The following is a 20180-nucleotide window of genomic DNA, read 5'->3' on the forward strand; positions in this document are numbered from 1 at the left end:
AGAACATTTTCCATATCGTTAGCTTCATAGCATAATTGCCTAAGTCATTTGACTAAGTCAATGACTTAGGCACTTATGCTATGAAGCTAACGATATGATACATTTTCAGAACAATGTTTTTTGTTGTTTGTTAAGCCACTTCACATCTGTGAATCATTTAAGAATCAGAATCAGAATCAGAATTGGTTTTATTGCCAAATGTTGAGCAGGTTTACAACATTAGGAAATTGCTGCGGTGCTTCAGTGCAAACATACTGTCATAAATTACGCTTAAATAGACATGAAAATAAAAATAAGAATAAGAATTAAAAGTGCTAAGTAGATAGGTATATACACGAGGGGCGATCGTGGCTCAAGAGTTGGGAGTTCCCCTTGTAATCGGAAGGTTGCCGGTTCGAGCCCTGGCTCGGACAGTCTCGGTCGTTGTGTCCTTGGGCAAGACACTTCACCCGTTGCCTACTGGTGGTGGTCAGAGGGCCCGGTGGCGCCAGTGTCCGGCAGCCTCGCCTCTGTCAGTGCGCCCCAGGGTGGCTGTGGCTACAATGTAGCTTGCCATCACCAGTGTGTGAATGTATGTGTGAATGGGTGGATGACTGGATATGTAAAGCGCTTTGGGGTACTTAGGGACTAGTAAAGCGCTATATAAATACAGGCCATTTACCATTTACACGAGTGCAGGTGGTGATCAGTGCCAAACATGGAATGATGCAGTGAACACAGCGTAGGGTCATGTGTTAGTAGCGGGAACAGTCATACGGTTATTGTTCATGTGTCCAACAGCAGAGGGGAAGAAACTGTTCTTATGGCGAGAGGTTCTGGTGCGAATGGACCGGAGCCTCCTGCCTGAGGGGAGCAGGTCAAACAGACTGTGTCCAGGGTGAGAAGGGTCAGCTGAGATCCGAGCTGCACGCCCCAGTGTCCTGGAGGTGTACAGGTCCTGCAGAGATGGGAGTCTGCAGCCAATCACCTTCTCAGCAGAGCGCACAACACGCTGCAGTCTCTGTTTGTCCCTGATAGTGGCTCCAGCGTACCACACGGTGATGGAGGAGGTGAGGATGGACTCGATGATTGCAGTGTAGAACTGCAGCATCGTCCGTGTTGGCAGGTTGAATTTCTTCAGCTGCCTCAGGAAGTACATCCTCTGCTGGGCTTTCTTAATGACGGAGGTGATGGTGGGCTCCCACTTCAGGTCCTGGGTGATGGTGGTACCCAGGAAGCGGAATGAGTCCACAGAGGTGATGGGGGTGTCAGTCAGGATGATGGGGGGAGTGGGGCTGTGTGCTTAAGTATATGAAAGGCACCCAATTCGAGGGATAAACCAATAATGTGTCTACACATACGAGACAACTCAACAGAAAACTCATTTTAAATTGTTGCAATAGCATATAATTTGTTGAGCATTGATTAACATTATCTGAAAGTCATGTCCTTGGTGCAAATTGTTGTCAGTATGTACAGTGCAGTTCAGCAGAGAGGTACAACGGTGAGTGTCAACAGGAATCTGTAAAACACAGCTCTGCCGTGATTTGAGGCTGAGATCATTGTGATAGGATCATCTTGAGAAAGAAGAGAACAAAAGGCAACCAACATCCAAGGAAAAACATTTCTAATATCCTTTAAGAAGCCTGGAGAACTAGCCCTAAAGAGTACTTAAAGAAACTATAAGAAAGCTTTCACAGGAGAGTTCAGGCTGTGTTGAAGAATAAAGGTGGCCATGCCAATTATTGACTTTCAAGCTTGCTAGAATTCCACAAACTGTTTTTGTCTTATCTACTGTATTTTGATGTGTGTTTGCATGTTTCAATAAATCCCTGCACCTCTTTCTCATTTTCCCAGCAAAACATAAAGAAATGAGAGGCAGCTCTTGCCTTTTAAGGAGGAAATAATGTGGTTAATTTTTACTATGACCTTTACTCTGACATGGTGACAAACATTACCTACCTACAGACCGAGTCACTCCCGGACCATCAGCACCGGCTCCCCTCAGGGCTGTGTTCTTTCTCCTCTGCTCTTCTCCCTGTATACCAACTGCTGCACCTCCACCCACCAGTCTGTCAAGCTAATCAAGTTTGCAGATGACACCACCGTTATTGGACTCATCTCGGACGGGGATGAGTCTGCCTACAGGAGGGAGGTTGAACGTCTGGTGTCCTGGTGCAGCCACAACAACCTGGTGCTGAATGCCCAGAAGACAGTGGAGATTATTGTGGACTTCAGGAAGCACACAGCTCCACTCCCCCCCATCATCCTGACTGACACCCCCATCACCCCCAGTTAACTTCAATAATTACTTCCTCCAAACCATCAACGTGTCTTTTAGACCCCATTCCTACAAAACTGCTCAAAGAAGTCCTGCCATTAATTAATTCTTCAATCTTAAATATGATCAACCTATCTCTAATAATCGGCTCTGTACCACAGGCCTTCAAGCTGGCTGTAGTTAAACCTTTACTCAAAAAGCCATCTCTAGACCCAGCAGTCTTAGCTAATTATAGGCCAATCTCCAACCTTCCTTTCATATCAAAAATCCTTGAAAGAGTAGTTGTCAAACAGCTAACAGATCATCTGCAGAGGAATGGTTTATTTGAAGAGTTTCAGTCAGGTTTCAGAGTTCAGCACAGAAACAGCTTTAGTGAAGGTTACAAATGATCTTCTTATGGCCTCTGACAGTGGACTCATCTCTGTGCTTGTCCTGCTAGACCTGAGTGCAGCGTTCGATACTGTCAACCATAATATCCTATTAGAGCGATTAGAACATGCTGTAGGTATTACAGGTACTGCACTGCAGTGGTTTGTATCATATCTATCTAATAGACTCCAGTTTGTGCATGTAAATGGAGAGTCCTCTTCACACACTGAGGTTAATTATGGAGTTCCACAGGGTTCAGTGCTAGGACCAATTCTGTTTACATTATACATGCTTCCCTTAGGCAGCATCATTAGAAGACATAGCATACATTTTCACTGCTATGCTGATGACACCCAGCTCTATCTGTCCATGGAGCCAGATAACACACACCAATGAGTTAAACTGCAGGAATGTCTTAAAGACATAAAGACCTGGATGGCCGCTAACTTTCTGCTTCTTAATTCAGATAAAACTGAGGTTATTGTACTCGGCCCTGAAAATCTTAGAAATATGGTATCTAACCAGATTCTTACTCTGGATGGCATTACCTTGGCCTCCAGTAACGCTGTGAGGAACCTTGGAGTCATTTTTGACCAGGACATGTCCTTCAACGCACATATTAAACAAATATGTAAGACTGCGTTCTTCCATTTGCGCAACATCTCTAAAATTAGAAATATCCTGTCTCAGAGTGACGCTGAAAAACTAGTTCATGCATTTATTACTTCCAGGCTGGACTACTGTAATTCATTATTATCAGGATGTCCAAAAAACTCACTGAAAAGCCTTCAGCTAATCCAAAATGCTGCAGCAAGAGTCCTGACAGGGACTAGAAAGAGAGAGCATATTTCTCCTGTTTTGGCTTCCCTTCATTGGCTTCCTGTTAAATGGTAAATGGCCTGTATTTATATAGCGCTTTACTAGTCCCTAAGGACCCCAAAGCGCTTTACATATCCAGTCATCCACCCATTCACACACACATTCACACACTGGTGATGGCAGCTACATTGTAGCCACAGCCACCCTGGGGCGCACTGACAGAGGCGAGGCTGCCGGACACTGGCGCCACCGGGCCCTCTGACCACCACCAGTAGGCAACGGGTGAAGTGTCTTGCCCAAGGACACAACGACCAAGACTGTCCAAGCCGGGGCTCGAACCGGCAACCTTCTGATTACAAGGCGAACGCCCAACTCTTGAGCCACGATCGCCCAGAATTGAATTCAAAATCCTGCTCCTCACATACAAGGTCTTAAATAATCAGGCCCCATCTTATCTTAATGACCTTGTAGTACCATATCACCCTATTAGAGCACTTCGCTCTCGCTCTGCAGGCCTACTTGTTGTTCCTAGAGTATTTAAAAGTAGAATGGGAGGCAGAGCATTCAGTTTTCAGGCCCCTCTTCTGTGGAACCAGCTTCCAGTTTGGATTCGGGAGACAGACACTATCTCTACTTTTAAGATTAGGCTTAAAACTTTCCTTTTTGCTAAAGCATATAGTTAGGGCTGGACCAGGTGACCCTGAATCCTCCCTTAGTTATGCTGCAATAGACGTAGGCTGCCGGGGGATTCCCATGATGCATTGAGTTTTTCCTTTCCAGTCACCTTTCTCACTCACTATGTGTTAACAGACCTCTCTGCATTGAATCACACTTGTTATTAATCTCTGTCTCTCTTCCACAGCATGTCTTTTATCCTGTCTTCCTTCTCTCACCCCAACCGGTCACAGCAGATGGCCGCCCCTCCCTGAGCCTGGTTCTGCCGGAGGTTTCTTCCTGTTAAAAGGGAGTTTTTCCTTCCCACTGTCGCCAAAGTGCTTGCTCATAGGGGGTCATATGATTGTTGGGTTTTTCTCTGTATCTATGAAGCGCCTTGAGGCGACTTTTGTTGTGATTTGGCGCTATATAAATAAAATTGAATTGAATTGAATCACCTCTGTGGACTCATTCCGCTTCCTGGGTACCACCATCACCCAGGACCTGAAGTGGGAGCCCACCATCACCTCCGTCATTAAGAAAGCCCAGCAGAGGATGTACTTCCTGAGGCAGCTGAAGAAATTCAACCTGCCAACACGGACGATGATGCAATTCTACACTGCAATCATCGAGTCCATCCTCACCTCCTCCATCACCGTGTGGTACGCTGGAGCCACTATCAGGGACAAACAGAGACTGCAGCGTGTTGTGCGCTCTGCTGAGAAGGTGATTGGCTGCAGACTCCCATCTCTGCAGGACCTGTACACCTCCAGGACACTGGGGCGTGCAGCTCGGATCTCAGCTGACCCTTCTCACCCTGGACACAGTCTGTTTGACCTGCTCCCCTCAGGCAGGAGGCTCCGGTCCATTCGCACCAGAACCTCTCGCCATAAGAACAGTTTCTTCCCCTCTGCTGTTGGACACATGAACAATAACCGTATGACTGTTCCCACCCCTAACACATGACCCTACGCTGTGTTCATTCCATGTTTGGCACTGATCACCACCTGCACTCATGTATATATCATGTATATATCTATCTACTTAGCACTTTTAATTCTTATTCTCATTTTTATTTTCATGTCTATTTAAGCGTAATTTATGACAGTATGTTTGCACTGAAGCACTGCAGCAATTTCCTAATGTTGTAAACCCGCTCAACATTTGGCAATAAAACCCTTTCTGATTCTGATTCTGATATATATATATATCTTTCAGTGATTTTATCACAAAACCATTTATGCAACTGTCTGCTGAATAAATCCAAATGTCTTTCCTGTAAATATCACGTGTGGCCGTAGTGAGTCCTCTTTTACAGTATTGCTGAAATTTCTAACTTACAATGTGGTGATTAAAAATGATGGATTGTCATAGAATTTAATATTTCAGAATAAATGTGAGAAAGATCCAAAAGGATTTAAATGGAAAGAATTTAAATTAAAGTTGTCCAACATAGTGACAAACATAGCTAGCAAACATAATCGGTCATACTTCTTTGTACTTTTCATTTACAGCTGAATCTCCCTATTGATCCAGTTCATGATACAAGATGCTAAAACAAAACAACTTTTTACTTGCAAATCTGGGGATTAATATGACCCCCCACACCCCAAAGCCTATGCTTTGTTGTCAATCACAAATGTCCACAAGATCATATTTAGTCCCTTTAAAGCTGTTTAGCAGAGCAAGAATGCAGGTTTTAATCTGCCCTGTAGCTTTTTTAAAGCCTCCGGTCATATACATTCCTTGTTATTTAAATTCAAACACAGATTGTTCAGCCACAGTAAATGCTGGCGTTTGACCTTTGAAGGTGTTATTACATAATTTCAAAGTGAACAACTTTGCAATCTGCAAACTCCACAGCAGATTATACTTTATGGTATACCTTTTTCGCAGTGTCAGTTTTGGTGTCAATATTTTTTTTTAGGTACAGTGAGGTACAACAACCTAATCTTATTTTCTCACTTGCATGTGTGAATTGTACACATGTTCATATTCCAGTTTGTTAAAAAGAGTTAGATTTTGTTGCTGCCTCAAATAAAAAAGAAAACAAAACGGAACAACAACAAAACCCCATCAAAATATTTATTTATCTGTTTTACATTGTGTAGTATGGGGGAAGGGGGCAGAGTGCTCTGCTAAATGTTGCTTTTTACTAAGAATTTTTATTTTTTACATTTAGATGACTGGCTTCTCCCGCTTCTGCTGTGCACAGGTTATTTTACCTCTAGTATTCATGAAGTAGCTTTGGAGATATTTCAGATATTTTTATTTTCTGGTTTGAAGCCTTGAAAGAATTATTGCAATGATTCCCAACAATACATCATTTTCAGAGACAATTTAACACATCACAATAGGAAACAGAATAATCAAATTAATGGCGCTTCGACTTTGAGATCTGATTGCTTGTGTGTGACAGAATCAAGTCATCAGTAATGTTATTAGTAACACCACTTTTCTGTGTTCGTCAGTAAAAAATACTGAGTAGATACCGATTAGGAATAGATTAGATTATCAGTGATACTCAAATGCAATCACAGGAAAATAATGGTTAACTTGTGCATTCCTCAGGCATCCTCTCACTCTCCAAGACTGAGGTAAAAAGTCCACTGCCCTCACTCCTGGGCATCTCACTATCTCCACAGATATGTCGTGTGGACCAACTGCTTTGTCTTGACATGTGTGAAACTTCCTGATTCACTCATTTTTCTCCATCTGTCCTCTGATGAATTTTCTTCATTCATCAGCTCCTCAAAATACTACTTCCATCTTCTTGAGACAGCTTGTCAGAGCTAATTCTACTTATTAATTACACGTGTGCTTTCGCTGCTGAGACACACAAGTGAATTACACTGCTCTTATATTGCCAGGGTTGTTGACTGATTATTGGAGGGCTGTCCTGACATGTAGGTTGAACACCATTTATGTGCTTAAGTTTCAGCTTGTTCTGTATCAGGCTGGCAACTCATCATTTATGGTATTCCCTTTTCCCCTATGGCCAAATCCATCACTTGTTAGAGATGAGTTCTTGTGGTAGAAACTTTGAAAAAGAGAAGAAGAAGAAACTACAATGAGTCAATATTATTTTAGAAACAAAGCACACATAAATTTTGATCAGCTTACGTTTCTGAACACATTCAAATCACGTTTGTTACTTAACCACCTCACCAAAAACTACAGCGGGGTCGCACAGTGGGGCCTGACAGCACTGTGAGCTCTGTCAAGTTAGTTACACTAGAATAAAAGATTATATGATTGTAAGAAAATAAAAGTGTTTTATTTCCAATATGCAGACAAAAAAAATGAAGACTGAAGGTCTAATTAATATTTTTATGCAAAATCGGCTTACATGTAAAAAGGTTTCTGTCGGCTGGCCCCAAAGGTGTGACTTCCGGGCTTGATTGGCAAACTGAGGAGATGTGCATTAAACGGAGGTGGTGATTTATATATATATATATATATTTTCTTAGCGGTGCAGAGCATCTTCTGTATTTTATTACCAATGAAATAGTTATTGTTATAAAGATAAACTAAATTATTTGATAATTTATTTATTCTTAAGGAAACTCTAACAGCAACGGCCACTATATATTATTTTGAAACGCCCAACCGGAACTTATTTAAGCAATTACCTCGTTTGCTAAGAAAACGCTGTTTTTTTAAAGGGAAACCAAGGTTGTTGAGGTCTGTGGTGGGCATAGCAGGTGGAAGGTAGGTGTAAACTAATTTTTGCACTATAGCTGTCCAGTTACCACAGATGTTCTCAGTCTTTAATTTTTTCTTGTTTCGGAGCTTATCGCTGGGGTTAGCGGAAACCGAGATGCGTGCAGGTGTCAAGTCAAACGAACTGGTAAAGTGCGAGCTAACTAGCTAGCTAGGCTGAAGCTAGCGAGGCTAACGGTTGGATTTCCGCGGTTCGCAAAGAAGGCTGCCGTGCTCCGGGATCTTACTGCCTTTGGTTGGCCGGAGTAGACAGTGGAAAAGTTAGTGTTGTTGGCTGTTCGCAAAAAACATACTGTCACGGTTGTATTTTGCCTTTTATAAGTACAGTGGCGAATATTTGCTGTGAGTGGCTGCGGGCGGTAAGGGGGGCATTTCCTTTACATAGACGGTTCTGTTCAGTATGCTAAAGTCCTTCTCCGTAGAGGCGAGGTAAGAATAATAAAAGGCCAGTCATCCTCTTCATTACAGCATATTTTACGATGTTACATTTATAAATGCTAACTTTTAGTAGTTTTTCATAATTAAAATTACTTGTATGAGTAAGTATGTATGTTGTGAAGCCAATTGGTCTCGTCAAACAAACAGGCAAGTTGTGTTTGGCAAATGCTAAAAGATAGGAAACCTAAATGAGTGATTTGGGATTTTTTTAATTTATTTTTTTAAGTTGTAGAGTTTTGTAATTGCAAATGGTAGGGTGTAGTCACTGTGGGAAGTTTTATTATTATTGTTGTTGTTGTTGTTACATTACATAGTAGAAAAAGAACAATAATTTTAACACTGCTTCATTTGTGGGTTCAACCCTTCTTTGGGTACAAGAGCTTCTACTCCATCTAATGCCACTGTATAGTCCCTCTGAGCTAAGGGCACACTTGTAACTGTACCCTGTGTAAAGTGATACACATCTGTGTTGGGGCATGCTTTCCTCCACCACACAGCTGACCTTGACCAAGTCTACATTCTCAAAAGGGTACACCTTTCCCAGACAGTTTAACAGCTTCATGTTGCTCCTCATTTCTTTTCTAGAGGTGCAGTCAGTTTTTGCGTCATGTGGGGAACAGATGCCGTTACAAATGGACATTGGTAATGGTGACATAGGGCAGTCTTACGGAAGATATTTAGTGAATGCAGTGAGGTTTTATTGCTGAATGTGTGTTTTGTTTACTGTAAATGGAACAGTCTTGCATGTAAACTTTATTTTGCGCTGAGGTTCATCAAGAATCTAAGAGTCCCTAAAAGAGTTTGATAGGCTGGCCATCCTCCTTTGTTTTGTTTGTTTTGTTTTGTCTTTTTTTTTTCTTTCTTATCAGCATGCTGGGGACCTTCAAGTTACTATAAGAGTACGCACAGTCACTGCTTATTTTGTCCCTCGTGCCACACAAGCACAGTGTGTATGTGCTTAACAGTTGGCCGCTTGCATTTATGTCTTAAAATGCAACCATTAACAGAGCATGTGAGGGAACTGAGCTTTTTTTTTTTTCTGTGATATGCATGCCAAGGCAAGATTTTTCCAGATGATATAACACTGAAGATGTGTCTGTAAAAAATCTATCTGAATGCTTCATCTGTTTAATAAAATTGTCCTTCTACTCCTCACCTTCTTTAGGGTTGCTGCTGTTTGCAGGAACGTGTGGAGCAGAAGAGCTGTGCCATTCCCCCTTTTGCCCTCTCATGCCCCCCTTTCCCCCGTGTGTCTCCCTGTGTGTTAGTGCCCCCACACCCCACCCACCCCCAACCTGATCCGTTGCCGCTCCAGCCCAAAGTCGCCCTCTCACCCCATGCTTGGGACAAAGGTTGCTCACTGCCAGCCCAATGACTGCCTGGATTGTACTACCTGTCAGCTTGTCTGCCTTCTCCATCACAGGAATATGGATAGTGTGAGTCACAGTGCCTGGGTCTTGTATGCTGTCACATTTAAATGTGTTACATGATGGGTCGATTAATTGAAGGGTTTGTGGGAAAGGACGGAGCAAATGGGCTTTTGTCATTGGGGATTTGTTTCTTTCTTTAAATTATGGTGGGTTTTTTACTCTACAGGTATGCCATGGCTGTGATGAATCACCATGTGTGTCCTGTGGAGAACTGGTATGTGATTTTTCTTCTATGAAGGTGATGAAATGGGCTAAAATATCTAATGGGTTACAAAAATAAACCAGAGCTAACTCCATAGCTATGAGCAGGGAATAAACAGAGCTTTTTGTGTCACTCCTACAGGTCTTACAATGTAACATGCATAGAAGAGCTGCCCCGGCCAGGCTTCCCGAAGTCATGCTGCACCATCCAGGACATCCCCCTCATCAGGTCCCTTTGCTACACTTAATGTCTTTGTTTCAGAGTACAAAAGCTATTTTGTGTTAGCAAAGGCCTCGAAGCATGAATTATCATCTTGTTATGTCATCGTTTTGCATAAATTGCATTTGTTTAATTTGCAAATACGCCACTTACCACAGGCGAGTACAATAGCGCTCTTGTAAAAACTAATCACTCCAAACAAGTTTTTGCAGTCCGTACGTTTAGATGATTTCTCATCTAAGTTTCAGGCCGTGTAAGCCGACATTTGGTGTCATACTTGAATTTATTAGAGAAGCTTCCCTTGGCAGAAGCATACTGTTAAACAGTGTCAGGTAAAATACATGCGTAGTCCTTTTAAAGTAAGTCTCACTATTCAGCAGCCATCTTGTCATCACCTCAGGGAAGTTATTTGGGCATTTATCTTAAAGATCCTATCTAAATGAATGGGGAAGGGGCCATGGCTAGTCTTATAAATAACTGCTTAAGACAGTGTTTCCTCCTTCTCACACCAGATCATTGAACAAATGGATGCAGTTAACAAAAAACAATAAGTACACTTTTCCATGTTTTTAGTATATCGAGTGGTTTGAGAACGGTTTAGTTTTGAATCTCAGTATGTGACACTGCAACAACATGATTAACTCATGTTTTTCAGTTCATTACATTGTTGATTTGCTCTTTAAGGGTAGAGGCAGGACAGCTGCCATCTTTGGCGTTTCAGAAATTAGAATAATTTATGTAATTTTTGGTGTGTGTGTGTGTGTGTGTGTGTGTGTGTGTGTGTGTGTGTGTGTGTGTGTGTGTGTGTGTGTGTGTGTGTGTGTGTGTGTGTGTGTGTGTGTGTGTGTGTCTTTGTAAATACTGTCTATATCTTGTCTTCACAGTAAATGTGGCTCCTACCCTCCTGAAAGCTGTCTGTTCAGCCTGATAGGCAATGTTGGAGCCTTCATGGGTAAGCCTAACTAAACGCAGTATGCATGCATATCTTTACAGTGTGTATAGATGTCGATGTAGCTTGCAGTGAGTTGGCTGAGTGTGACATGTAGTCTGTAAACAATGGGGAAAATCTGTTCCTCATTATGTTTTATGTTCTATTGTTATGTTAAGTTTTAGCAACACCCAACGACAGGGTTTTAGTGTTTATGTACTAGTGTTAGCCAATGTATCACCAATTGAAGACACCAGGAAGCGACTGTACCCAAGTTTTACTTCCTGTAAAACTACCAGTTGACATTTTAACACTTCCTTTTTTTGTTGTTGTAATGATTACATAATCATTTTAAGCTACTTTCTGTTTCAAGTCTTAATGTTAAACTGAGATAATCATCTGTAAGAACATCAAACTTATTCGACTAGCAAGAATGATACCCTCTGTAATTGATTACCAAAGTATGACTTGGTGTATTTTTTTTATTTTATTTTTTTAGTCTTTAGTGTCTTAAAACATTTAAGAGCATCTTAAATGACACACAGAAGAAAGGTGTGGGGTCATTTCATAAGGAATAAAAGGTGGACTGGTTAAATCTCTAATCTGTCTTTATATTCATTACCAACACTTGAGTGAAAAGCCTGTTGGCTTCTGTTTGTTAAACAAAATTAGGCAGTAGACACCTTTCATCTCAACACTGTCTCCACAGTCCACTCTGTATATTTTATTAATTCTCCACAGTTTCCCACAGGCACAGACGTTAGCCACAAGAGTTATGCAGGGGCTGGAAATAGCCTGTGCTCTCTAATCAATAATGAATACAGCTTTCCTTCCCCCTCTGTCCCTTCCCCTTCATTCACCTTCTGTGGCTTTCCTCCATTCCTTCTCCTCCCCCTCTCTCGTTTTATCACCACTCACTTCTGTCCCAGTTTTCCCACAGCTGCTTGATTGCTTCTCTCCTGCAGCTCTACTTCATTATTCACGTCACCTTTACTTCTCATATGTCTTTCCTTTATATTCCAGCTGTCATGGTTTTATTTTGTTTCCTTGCATTTTTAGTAAATAATGCATTTCTGCAATTCCTCAGTAGACCAGAAGCCGTTTTAGACCCTCCAATTCCTTCCTGTTGGTAGCTTGTGATGTTGGGCTCTGTTTTACTGACTTGCAACCTGGGTTTTTAAGCCTGCTGAGAAAATTGACCCTTATGCAAGCAGAGATGTCAGTATTTGAAAGCCAGCATCCTGTCTAGGGCAGCAGTTACATGAATCACATAGTCTAACCTTTGGAAGAATGCGTGAAGCTACTTCCCAGCTGCCTTTCTCATGATGCAGAACAGCGAGTGTCCAAATCTCAGGCGTTCAAGTTTATTCTAAAAAATTAGGAAAACAAAAGCATACTTTTCATACTAAGACCGCTTCGTTCCAATTTCAAATCAAAAAGATTATAGATTATTAATACTTGTTAAATTTGTTTCCAACAGTTGTGATGGTGTGCTTTTTGCGCTACGCCCAAGTGATCGAACACAGCCACAGATGCTGGGTCAACACCAGCGCTCTGGTGTCTGGCTGCACCAATGCCATTGGTCTTGTCATGGTGGGCAACTTTCAGGTAAGTAAAGAAAGGAATATAATGATTGGCAGATATCATAAACCTGTTTTTATTCACAATAGAAACCCATCTAATGTTTAAAATGAGAAAATGTACCACTTTTAAGAAAAAACCCCATATTTGCTCATTTGAATGTGGCGCACAAAAGCGCCCTCGTGTTTTTCCACGATAGTCTGTAAATATCTGAGAACCGAGGAGAGCAGCTGCTGAACTTGAACAGCAGTATTCTCTCATTCTTGTCTGAAATAGATTTTTCTTCTGTTTCATGATCCGTCGGATGCTTTTTAGTTGAAGGGTCTGGACTGCAAGCAGGCCAGTTCAGCACCTACATTCTTCTGTTCTCATGTAAAAATGGCTGCAGTCGGTGGTTTAACAGTCTCCGCTCAAATTTGCATGGCCTTCTCTTTTAAAATAAACAAAACAAAAGCCATCGCCTGAATGGGAGGATAAGTTTCTCTAAAACCAGTGTACATATCATTCAGTATTGATGGGATCTTTCTGTTTGTACAAGCTGTTTATTTCACAGGCACTGATGTGCCTCAATACAATCTAGATGCAGACTTTTGAACTGAGTGCTGCTGATAAGCTGGATTGTCGTCAGTTTGTCTGACCACAGAGCATTTTTTGTTACCAGGGTCAATTTTATATCATCTTTAGCCAGAGAAGACGGCTATGTGTTTACTCACATGTTGCTGCCATCAAATTTAAAATGACCTTAATTTCTAAAATGATACATTTTCTCAGTTTAAACATTTGATGTTTCAGTGTTGTGAATAAAATGAGCTTATGAGACTTGCAAATCATTGCATTCTATTTTTATTTTCATTTTATAGTGATGCTGATCACAATAAGTGAAGACCTCGTGGATGTCACAGTTCAAACGGCTCTTCTGACATTGTTTCCATCTGACAGGTTGATCATGCCAAATCTCTTCACTATGTGGGAGCGGGTGTGGCCTTTCCAGCAGGGCTGCTGTTTGTGTGCCTGCAGTGTGTGTTGACCTACCGTCTGGCTGTCACGGCCCTCGACTACTGGATGGCTCATTTCCGAGTGGCTCTGGCACTGGGAGCCATGATCTCCCTCGTCTTCAGTATCCTTTCCTTACTGGAGTGAGATCCTTGTTATTATGCAGATAAACGTATGAATGTGGTTTCAGCTCTTATAAGCTTTTTTTCAGTTCCTTTAAAGCCACACTGACGATTTTGTCATTTAAAGGCATGGTGGCTCTGTGCCTTACAGTAAGACCGTCCTGGGTTCAAACTTAGACGAGGCCTTTGTGTGCTCCATGGATGCTCTTGCTCCAGTTGGACCTCGTGGTGACCTGAGCAGGGTGTAACCTGCTTTTCTCGCCACCTCACCTGGGACAGGAACAATCTATGAACTAAATAAGAAAAATAGCCTTTGATGTCAAACTGCCTACCTGCCTACTCATTGGCTGATTGGCAACAGAAATTAGAACCGTTCAGCTCCGTCCTCATCAATCCTCTAAGCTGCACGTGTGCGCACTGCTGGCACGGTCTCTGCGCACAGACAAAAAAAATCTAACCTGAATTAAAATTAAAACTTTGACACTGCAAAACAGAATTGTTTAGTCAGTAAGTGACCGGCTGCTCCCGTATGGGATTAGAACAGACCTTCCCAAAGTATGGGGGCGCAGAGCCATTGCAGGGGGGGCGCGGTATGAAAAGGAAAAAACAAAACAAAAAAAACCCGCTTGGACACTGCTAGCATAATGGACAGGTTTTTGACGGGGCGCCCACACAAATGCAAATCAGGAGATGAAGCATCGCTGAATATGTTTCCAAACCAACTTCATTCAAAGCCAAAGACTAGAAAATATGGTGAAGCAAATCTGCCCTTTGGCTTCACCTGCACAAGTGCCGCGGTAGGTTTTCCCTTCATTGGGAGCAGCGCTGGGCTCTCCAAATCACGGACAAACAGTATCCCAGTTGTTTATGTTTTTAAACCCATTTTGCACAGAGAGGCATTTTTTTGAAAAATGTATTGATAGCAATGTTGAACATTATTACACAGGAAAAAAACAACTACACGAAAAATAATTACACCGTGACACCTCTGCCTTTGTAAACAGAGGGACATTAACTGCATGTGTGTATGTAAGCGTGTAAACCTGCAGATAGAGACAAAATACTGTTAATCTGACTATCTGCCATTCTGCAATTCATCTCATGTAAACAATAACATGGCGCACAGCGCAACGTGAAAAAGGCTCATACCTTTGACGTTGCCTGACCAACTCTGTATTCCTCGTCCACACTAAACGCAAAAAATTAGTTTAAAAAAAAAAAATCTGTTTTCGGTGATTCGAAACGCCGTTTACATGTGGACGAAAGGTCCAAACACATAGAAACAGCTGCGTTTGCAAAATACCCGTGTAGGTGCGGACGTAGCGTGAAAGAGTTTATTTTCTTACTACCTGTAATTTATTGCAGATTACTTGTATTTAGTTAATTGTTTACTAAATGTTTGAGATGTGAAATAAACTGCAATGGAGCAAAATATGGGTGTGTGGTTAAAGGATGTGTTTGCACGTGCATGTGCGCGCGCCGGGAGGGGGGGGGCGAATATTTTTCTTGTAAAACAAAGGGGGGGCCTGGCAAAAAAAAAAAAATGGGAACGACTGGATTAGAAGATGCCACCTTATCCCATAGTCCAGCCAATAATGTGATTCACATTCGTATACACGCAGCTAATCAACGTGGCTGACAGGCTATGACAGCGTCCTTATGTGCCGACACCGGTGTTTTAGCTAGCAAAGCGGCGTGGCTGATGTGGAGTGAAGCCACGTTAATGACAACGGGCACAACCATTGGAGCAGGACAGACGGAACAATTGACGGAAAAAGTGTGGACTTTATAACAGTTTTTAACTCTGTGTAAAACCAGAGTTATGATTAAAAATAGATGCAATGTTTGTTTTTCTTCCTGAATACTGTCGTTGTTTATATTTACTGTGGGAAGAAACGGTAAAAACTGCGTTTTATAAGGAAAACGCTCAAAAGCCTGTGAGCAAAAACACCAAAAAAAACCCCCACCCTTTCCTATTGGTGGAAAAATGTACCATGTCGACCAATCAAAAAACGATATAGCAACATAGCATTTAGTTGTTTAGGAAGGGGGGAAGTTTTAGGAGTGACGGCGTGTTTTGAGATGTGAGAGATTTGCGAAGTTTAGGTGTAGTTAGTGTGTAGTTAGTGTGTAGTTAGTGTGTAGTTAGTGTGTAGTGTAGTCAATAGTTGTGTGTGTCAGAACAATGAGGCGACTGCTGAATGTTACAGGTGTTACAGCAGTGATACATCTCCTGTTGTCAGGCCTGCAGGTATCAGGCCGTTGTTCTCCTTCATCTCATAGTGGACAGAAATTATTTTTTGCAGCGGCACAAATAATTTGATCAAATTTGATGCAGAACAGCTGATTGTTCTGTAAATAGTTAAAAATGTTTATTTAAAAAAAAAAAAACGCCTTGGCTGCATTTTTAGGTAAACGGCTGCAAAAAAATTTGTTTGCATAACTCAGTTACTTTTTTGAAGAAGTAACTATATAATTAATTGCCCATCATTGGTCTTTATATGCTGTATTTTGCAGACAGAGTTACAGGACTCTCTCCCAGACCACAGACTCATACTCATAATACAAGTCAAGAGTTTTATTTAAAAAATTTTTAAAAAGTTGTTTTCAAAATTGGAGTTCAAGTTATTTTTACTTCAATAGTGTTAACATCCTACACAGGTCATGAACAAGATTTTTTTTTTTTTTTTTTTTTTAATTTCATTGTAAGTGGGCTAAAGCAGTTAAATAACGTTGTCTAACATAAGTGTAAATGCTGTAATTTGATTATTTTAATAAACCATGTAACTTTGATTCGATGCTGGCGTGACCACAGTGCACACGTGTGCTGTTGCTCACAGTGGTCCAAGGGACGCTCAGGGAGTTTGTGTGTTCACTCAGATACATGAAATATTGGAGGGAACATTGGTCATTATAAGTAAGCCTACTGTGGGTGAAGAAAAAATGAAGACACCAATCATTTAATACTTTAAGTCCATCTGTTTGGTAGAGATTTGAATGTTCTGTCTGCTTCAGTGAGGATAAATGCTCTGTTCTCTCTACAAGAGCCGTTTGTCATCCTTAACTTGTCCTCCAAGGCGGCATCTTCTTCATTCACGAGAGCTTTACCCTGCAGCACGCCGCAGCCATCTGCGAGTGGGTCTTCACGGTGGACATCCTGGTTTTCTACGGGACCTTCACCTATGAGTTTGGCACAGTCACCAGTGAGACCATGATGGCAGGCTTGCAGCAGAGCCACCACGGCTCAGGGGTGATCATGGGTTCCAGGGGCCAGGGCTCAACATTAGGAGGGGCAACCAAAGGCCTCAAGTCCCCTGGGGGAAGCAGCACATCGACACATCTCAACTGTACCCCAGAGAGCACAGCCATGTTGTAGCTGTGCAGCCCAGCCGAAAGGTCTGAAACATCACCGCAGAGGTGCTTCACGGGCTCCCACAGGAAGCCAAGCTGACAGAGGCAGCACGTGGAGGAAGAGGAGGCGTTTGGATATCCTCAACCTGTTTTTGTTTTTAAATCTCCACTGTTGGCGTGACCTGCTGCAGTTGTTTCCTGTAGTGTTGTTGAAAGTTTGGAGCTATGAATGTTCCTCGGAGGCTGTTGATCTGGGCACTTCTGCATTAGGTAGGGTGTTGCCTGACTGGGAGAGAAGTTTTTATTTTTTATTTTACTTTCTCCAAAAGTTGATTCTGTTCATCTGGCCGTAGCAAAGTCCAGATGAACAGAATCAACTTTTGGAGATTTACTTTCCTGGATGATTGAGGATGCATCAAGACGTTTATTTTATTTTATTTTTTACTCTGCATAGCTGATCTCTTGATGGTTTTCTCCTTCTCCCCAGACTCCTACACAAAACCTTGCGTGGCCGACCTGCTTCGGCTTTTTGCTTCTCTGCATGGCACGCTTTTCTTTCTTTCTGTCTTTTTCTTTTAACAGAAGAGCATTTCATGTTTGATTTCTGAGTTTGTGTAGTAGGTAGGAACCACTGAATGTCTGAGAAATGAATAGTTATGTTTTACAGTTTGAGAGCGCACAAGCTTTTTTTTTAATCAATCAGGCATAAATTAATTATCGCACCTGCCTTTGGTTTGGTTGCACAGATAATTTGAATGCAGATGGTGAAGGTAGTTTTTAAATAATTTAAAAAAAAAAAAACGTGTAAATGTGTATGTTGGGCCTGCGTCCCTCGTGTGACAGCAGCATGGAAATGAATCAATCACCCTTAGCTGATAATCGTCATCTCCTGTATGTCGTTCCATAAATGTGTTGACAGTTTCTTTGAAATGCTAACATTTCATGTCACCCTTTATTTCACCGATGTCCACGCAATAACTGCCATCAGTCATGTGATAATGAGTTTAACGCAAACCCTCTCTTTGCTTCTGACAGATATTTAAAGCCCATTTTATGATAAAACAAGAATCGACTTTGGCGTTTGAGGGTTCTTGTTCGCACATTGATTCCAAGCTGGACCCTTGGAAGCCTTATTTGAGTTCATAGACCAGCGTTTTGTTTCAGTAAGAAGTGATGTGAAGCCCGAGGTAGTGTGATTTATTCACAGGAGAGGTACATATGATACAGGCTGTAGACTGGTGTCAAAGTGCTTTATGTGATGCGTTTTTGTTTTAAATTGTGTTGCCAATTTCTCTTAAGTTGTTATCTTTGTAGTAGCTCAACACCAGACTGCCACACATCACCACTGGTCAAACTGCAGCTGGCTAATGCCGCCTGTTTAGGTTACATTTCTTTATGTTGGAGTGAGTGAGGTGTGTTTCACAGATGCACAGTATTCTGCCCTCTGCATAGTGTTGAGTCATTTTAAACTGTCTGAAACACTGGATGCCAGCAATATTTTTTTTTTTTTTTTTTTTTTTTTTTTTTTTTTAAAAAGGTCACCTACCTCTCTTATTTTTTATTTTTTTTATTTTTTTGTCAGTTGGATGTTACTAGAAGGTGAAAGCTTCTGGTACAGAATACAGTTGTGAAACATTTTCCATCTGGCAGCGTTTGAGGTATTTAATGTGATGGCGAGTGGGCAGTGTGCGACTCTGTCTGCAAGTGTCTGTCCTAAAAAGTGTCAGCATCCTGTGTAACGGCACAGTGGATGCAGTTACACAGGATGCACAATCATGTGTCTGTATTGTCAATCCTGTTTGTCCTGCAAAACTTGCCAAAAAGACTAAAATCTACTCCAGGTTGAGTTAATTTTTTTTGTGTCTTTTCCGTTTTAGCATTACATCTTGTACTTTTTTTTTTTTTTTTTTTTTTTTTTCTTTCTTCTCATGTGTTCACCTGTAACCTGTTTCGCCATACTGTTACTGAGTCATGCAGTTTGACTCCCAATGGCAGCTTGTTTGAGTCCTCACATTGGGGTTGGGATTATTCTGTTACAGCATCTATACCATAATGCCATCTTCCACAGGCCAAATATTAAATTAGTGGATTTCATTAGTTTGTTTTTTGTTTTGTTTTTTTTCTTTCTATCCAAATGTGCACTTCAATAAGCAGTCAGATCATTGGGTTGTTTGTGTAGGAACACTGTATTACAAAAAGCCGCCTGAACTGTACGTCTTGAACTTTAGCAACACAGAAAAACTTTACTGGTCCTGTTTTTCTTTTGAATTTGAAGAGTATGTAAATGAATGGTAATCACGGAGTCTGACAAATCCCTGAAATCAAGTCAACACAAATTGTTTTGTTTTTTTTTTTATAAATTCTGTAAATATGTATGATTTTTGTCTATCATTTAGGTATTTTCATTTGACAGAGATTTATATTCAAATATGAAATAAAAATGATAAATTATTAGCACGTGGCTTTCATGGACTATTTTAAACGCACAGATTTCCCTTTGTTTCCTCAACGTTACTTTCAGCTGCTGTGTCTTTGATTTAGAAGATTATATTTCTTCTGTGTGGGATGGCCTTCCTGACACAACCCCGAAGGAATTCAGATCTCCTCCTGGGATCAGACCGGGGCTCTTGTTGGGTGAATGTGTAAACTACAACATTATATAAACGGCAAAATTAGTTCAACTCTACAAATCAGCTTCTATTTTCATTTCACTTTTGGTCTTGGGTGCGTCACACTGTGGAAAATGTCAGGTGGAATATTTTTAGGACTCGCCTGTTCTTTAATGCGGCCGTTCACACCAAATGCTGAATGAATTTGTGGCAGTTATTGCTTCTTTTTTTTTTTTTTTTTTTTGCATTTGGCAAAAGTGCTTGTAACCCAAATTGTGCACAGTTACTGAATATACACAGACACTGTTCCTGGTCAGTTGACTCTCAAATCATTTCTCTCCCTTCTCATTTTTTACATTTTGTTTTTTTTGTTTTTCTAAGGATGAATTTTTCACAAAATGCATCGTGTTGTAACACATTTGGTGTGTAATGGCCTTTATAGAGTGGCTTTGCTTGATTTACAGCTCAAAGCCTTATATATC

The 20180-nt window shown here is 41.3% G+C and overlaps 1 protein-coding gene across 3 annotated transcripts; it reads left to right on the top strand.

Annotated features, from left to right (window-relative positions):
* Positions 1-7707: 7707 nt before the first annotated feature.
* On the top strand, positions 7708-19543 carry LOC308404111 (transmembrane protein 150A-like). 3 transcript variants are annotated; one of them, XM_080893973.1, is made up of 8 exons: positions 7708-7813; positions 9429-9699; positions 9860-9907; positions 10037-10123; positions 10999-11066; positions 12523-12650; positions 13563-13740; positions 16816-19543. In XM_080893973.1, the coding sequence occupies exons 2-8, from the start codon at positions 9635-9637 to the stop codon at positions 17112-17114; spliced, it is 873 nt and encodes a 290-aa protein (XP_080750099.1). In that variant the 5' UTR covers positions 7708-7813; positions 9429-9634; the 3' UTR covers positions 17115-19543. The 3 variants fall into 3 exon arrangements, with proteins under 3 accessions (XP_080750099.1, XP_080750101.1, XP_080750100.1); XM_080893975.1 differs by lacking the exon at positions 7708-7813 and adding an exon at positions 7966-8085; XM_080893974.1 differs by lacking the exon at positions 7708-7813 and adding an exon at positions 8118-8254.
* The last annotated feature ends 637 nt before the right edge of the window (positions 19544-20180 follow it).

Source organism: Rhamphochromis sp. 'chilingali' (genome assembly GCF_963969265.1).
Source record: "Rhamphochromis sp. 'chilingali' genome assembly, chromosome: 10".
NCBI lineage: Eukaryota > Metazoa > Chordata > Actinopteri > Cichliformes > Cichlidae > Rhamphochromis > Rhamphochromis sp. 'chilingali'.